The sequence below is a fragment of the Chondrus crispus genome, genomic scaffold (genome assembly GCF_000350225.1).
Source record: "Chondrus crispus Stackhouse genomic scaffold, scaffold_90, whole genome shotgun sequence".
Classification (NCBI taxonomy): Eukaryota; Rhodophyta; class Florideophyceae; order Gigartinales; family Gigartinaceae; genus Chondrus; species Chondrus crispus.
Window position 1 is genome coordinate 138,092 of NW_005178795.1, and position 4,949 is coordinate 143,040.

At 48.9% G+C, this 4,949-nt stretch overlaps 1 protein-coding gene across 1 annotated transcript; it reads right to left on the reverse strand.

Annotated features, from left to right (window-relative positions):
• Positions 1-747: 747 nt before the first annotated feature.
• Positions 748-2,334, reverse strand: CHC_T00008578001 (PAP2/haloperoxidase-like protein). The gene has a single exon (XM_005711624.1). It carries the CDS (start codon positions 2,332-2,334, stop codon positions 748-750), a length of 1,587 nt encoding a protein of 528 aa, XP_005711681.1.
• Positions 2,335-4,949: the final 2,615 nt, after the last annotated feature.

Consider the following 4,949-nt stretch of genomic DNA (forward strand, 5'->3'; position numbering starts at 1 on the left):
CTTCAAGGGTGAGAACGGGCTCCGGCATGTGCCTTCGCAGACTAGAGTAGCCTAGAATTGCTTGCTCGAGTTGTTTATTGTTCTATCTCCGGGCGTGGGAAGCGCGGACGTGCGCGTAGTACAGATAGGTCCATGTAAGCTTGCCGTCTGCGGGGACGGTAAGCTTAGAGCCCATGTTCTGTAAGCACGCGGGATATCAATATCCAAACTGTGCATGCACCTTTTGGATGGTGTTATCATATCAAATACGCCGTACAGTATATGTTGTCGGTGAAATGGGGGAGGCGGTTCTGGGGAGCGTGCCGTTCGTGGTGAGGGTTGGCCGACTGGTCTCCTCCCTTCCCCGCAGCGCCCGTCACCCTCTCTCTTTTATTTCTACGAAATTCCTTCCAGAAGCGTCCACGCATCCGGCCCGGATTCCGCCGGGCCGTCCGCGTGCGCTTCTCTAAAATTCAAATAAAATCTCGGACTACAGAATAAAATCTCCCTCTACAGTAAAATGCAATTTTTCCCTAAAAATATCTCACAGTATATATGCGCGTGCGCGACATTTCGACATGCTATACGGCATAAATTTACTGTATACTGTGTCTTTCGTTCTTGCTGCACGCACCTCTTTAATATTATTCTCGCTGCGTTTCTACGGGAATACGTGTCATCACTAAAACCCCTAAATCCCCAATACTTCATATGAGTTGTGTAGAGCTCATACGATTTCCTTCTAAACTGTACAAACGCGCCTGCCTGCTATCTTCTCCTCTTTCGACATCTCGACTCCATTTGCAGAGGCTTTTCGAAGTCTTGAATAAAGCCCTCCTTCCTTCCACTGGACAGAGCCTTGATAACATCAAACATACGCCTTCCGAACGGTGCACAAAGTGCTGCTCCTGCAGGCACTGAAGCTGTGAAATGCATCCCGCCAGTAAGCCGTGATTTCCCACAATCTTCGGCAACAGCGCTCCATGAATTGTATACGAGAGTCACATCTGCGCTTGGTCTTCCCGGTTCTACAAGGGATTGTCCAGCCGCTACTTTCAGAGACAACGGGGACGGCTTTCCATTAGCCAGAAAATTGTCGCTACCGAAAAATAGCTTCATCGACTCCGCAAAGACTGCGCAGAAACATGCACTGCCACTTGGATACTCCGAATGCGGCATGGTACGAATGTATGGTTCCCAATCTTCCGCTCGCATCTGCTTCTTACCTTGATTAGCCCCGGCATACGCGAATATCTTTTGACCAGCAAGATCCCTTACCATGCGTGAAGGCGGCCGACAGGCGTCATGGGCGATCTTCTCCTTCCAAACAAGCATAACTGATTCATACAAGGCAGCCGCACTTATTGTATCGGCCTCGATGAATTTCCAAGAGTCTGCGTGAAAGCCGTTCGCAAAGAGCAAGTCAATTTGGAGGAACACTAGGGAAGAGAACTTGTTGTCAAATATCTGAACTTTCGCCTTAGCAACATCATCCTGTGCCATTGCGGCCGAACGCCTGATGAGTTCCCTGAGCTCCTCATCGTATTTATACTTCGGCTTCGGGGCCTCAGCAGAACAATAGTCTTCATCATCGACGTAGAGAGACCGCCCGTATTGCCCAATATGCGCAGTGACATGCTCTTGATAAAACAAGAAGCCTATGTTATTGTCCTCCATAAGAGGCTGCCAGTTTTCCTTCTTTTTGAGTTCCCACGGGGTGTTTTCAGGGACATACGGGTCCTGAGTCCAGTCCTGGAACGGGATTCTATTATATTCACGGCTGATAGCCCCGTCCCTGTTCCATCCGTCGCGCGATGTCCAGTCGAGAAATTGCCTGTACCGCAAGAATGCAAGGCCCCATGGGGTATTGATATCTCCACAAGCGTTCGGCTTGGACGAGTCAGTGCACAACTTTGGGTTGATACCCCACGGTGTCACGAGAGAATCGAATTCAGCACGCAGTTCGGGAAACGAGTTTGAGAAGCACATATGAGTAATGTACGCCAGGGCGACGCTTCTGTACAAAGCAAAATTCGACGAGTCGTTGCAAAACCTGACCGGCTGATCGTTTCCCCAAGCATCGAGTGCGAGTTCCTCGAAGGAGCCCATAGTATTGTACAGGGTAGAAACGATGTTTTGGACGTAGTAAAATTGGATTGGGGGCTCGCGTTTTGCAATCTCCACACGCGCCAGCAAAATGTGCTTGAAAAAGACAGCATCCGCTGGTGACGGGCTGTTGGGTGGTAGCGCTGCATACGCAGATGGATTCGAAATACCGGTCGGTTGCACGCACTCCGCTATGGCTTGGGCGATGGTTAAGGCGATGAGAAGGGAGAAGGAAATGAGGTTGTTCATGGTGAGGGCGCGGTCAGCTGGGACACGCAAGTAACAACGGAGAGATTATGCTCTTGAGAGAACGGCGAGGGTGGGGCTTGTCCAATACATGTAATGAATAAATACGGAGATTGACGAACATGCTGTTTGCCTGTTCGATGGTGTAGGAATCAAGATCGCTTCAAGGGTGTTTAAAGTTGACGAGAGGGGCCGTCCACATGAACGGCAACATACTGTATCGTTCGACTATTCTGGATTTATGCATGGCTCTGTTGCCGCTCTCTGCTGGGTCTCAACACGCGATCAATGGTTTTCGAGTAGGTTGAAATAAGAAGAGGCAGAACCGTTGGTCATTCTGATTGGTATTGCAAGGGGGCGGAAATGGTTAGTTTCACCAGTAGTCTCACAGTCTCTTAATGCTGTCGAGGACTGACGACACCAGGACCAACAAACATTGTGATGCAAGCAAGATCGGTGATGGTAACAACACTTTGCTGTATTTGCTCGCAGTGGGCAGTACGGTTACTGGAAATCAATTCATTCATCGGCTTCCAGTGTATCATCGGATGTTGAAATACTGTAGTGTTAAATGCTCTATGATACGTAATGGGCTGAAGATGCATTCAAGAAGTTTCTATGTTATACACGTACTCACCTGCGCTTTGTTTACATTGTGTCTGACAGGCAGGGCCTCGAAAAACCCAACAGCAACCACAGTACGGTACAAAGCGGGATCGGATCACCCAGGCGTTAACACATACGTTTGATGGTTGCATAAAAGCACGAGAGAGCTTTTTGCTGCCGTACAGTACTGTAGTGAGGGAGAAAGTTCCCATCGCTACTCTGCAACCCAGGTCCCTTGCTGAGATCGCCTGGCAGTCCGGGGGATTTCTTGAGTGCCGTGCCAATGCCTACAGTAAAAGAATTTCTAGTTTAGCAGTTATTGAGGTGTCTGTCTTTTCGACAAACTACGGGAGCATTTGTTTTGACACAACGGTGGCCAAGAGCGCCGCATGGGCACGATACTGTACCGTGTGTTTATTGGTGCGCGACATAATGATCGCAACTGTTGCAACACCGCAGCGAATGCAAACATCCGGACCGGGAGACTCGGGGACGGCCAACGGCGCAAATGGCTCTTGCCTTCCACACCTGCCCTTCTTTAATTCAGAATACCTCATCTGGCCCAATTGTGTCTCTCCTTTCGCGACTTCCCGCCAACTTTGTGGGGGAATGTCACCTGCCAACAGACGCGATGGCCATGGCATGGGCATCGCATCTGTTCGCATAAGCCCCATGGTCGTGGCGAGTTGCCCGCGAGTTGTCCTGCCAAGCCTCCTCCGCCTCACACGTGTGCATACAGTACCATAAACAGTCTACACATAAAATCTGCAGTATGAATTAGTGTGTATGCCCCCCCTCCTATCATGTGATAAAGAGAAAGAAAAAATGCCTTGGCACACCTGCTGTACGTGTGCAGTATGAACAATATACTGTGTACGTGTTTCCATGCCACTGCCCTCCCGTGTTCGCCATCAGAATATCAGAATACTGTAGAGGAAAAAGATGACGCCCTTGCACATGCTCCTTAAGTCGTTACAGTAGGACGTACGAGTAGTATTGCTCTGCCTCCCTTGGTGTGGGATACCGCACTGTATCAGTAATGCCACTACAGGCTCAGGTCTGTTGACCGTCCACGGATCTGCAGGAATCGCCGAGCTCGAGACTGCGTGTTTCACAATACCGTGTTTCAGGAACGAAGAAGAAATCCTTCATCCTTACTTGTACAGTACTTTGTACGAATGAGGTCAGACATGGCCTCACTCACGTGAGGCCAGCTTTTTTTTGCAAAAATATAATCGAAACTTTATAAAATCACTTTGGACGCCATTTCTTTAACGTACATGCCCTCGGCTATAACATATTGCAAAACGTTGGGATACCCAAGGGTAGCAGTTGTCAATACACCGAATGACTAAGAATCTAATCAAGTTTCAATTTCCGGTTGACATTTTAAACACTCGTCTTGGTTTCGAGATACCAACACATAACGTTTTGAGGTTGGTCAAAAAGGCTTCTTTTTCAGGCATTCTAAAAACGGCTGGAAAACACGTCTGTATCTCACCAAAACCCCTCCTTCAGCAACGCAGAAGTCAACTGCGGTGGCGAGAGTATCTTTTTCCTTCCTGTTGAGCAGGCACAAGTTGAGGAAAAATAAGTTGAAAAGTAGCCTCATATGAGGTCACTTGTCAACAACACGTTAGAGATCTTGCGCACAACGATTTTTGCAATAAACAGCTTACGCAGATTGGATTCCTATGTGTAGTCTGACCCAGAAGCCCCCGCAACCAAACCAGTGCAACTGTGGTATAGTCCGCAGCAAACATGTAAACTTTACCGCACGTGGGGAACTTTGTCCTGCCCCCAGTTGCACCCCCACCAAACCGACCCGCCCTCATTCCTTCCCTCTTCTTCTCATGCTGTACTACACGTTCTCCTTCAGCTCACTCGTATTTCCAGTGCGCTCATCCATTGCCAGCATTGCCAGCAATGGATGAGCGCACTGGAAATAGAGGCGAGCTGTAGGAAAACGTAGAGAACAGCATGAGAAGAAGAGGGAAGCAATGAGGACGGGT

Bases quoted from the DNA above. Each gene is read 5' to 3' on its own strand.
- CHC_T00008578001 (XM_005711624.1), bottom strand. From the start codon at position 2,334: ATGAACAACCTCATTTCCTTCTCCCTTCTCATCGCCTTAACCATCGCC.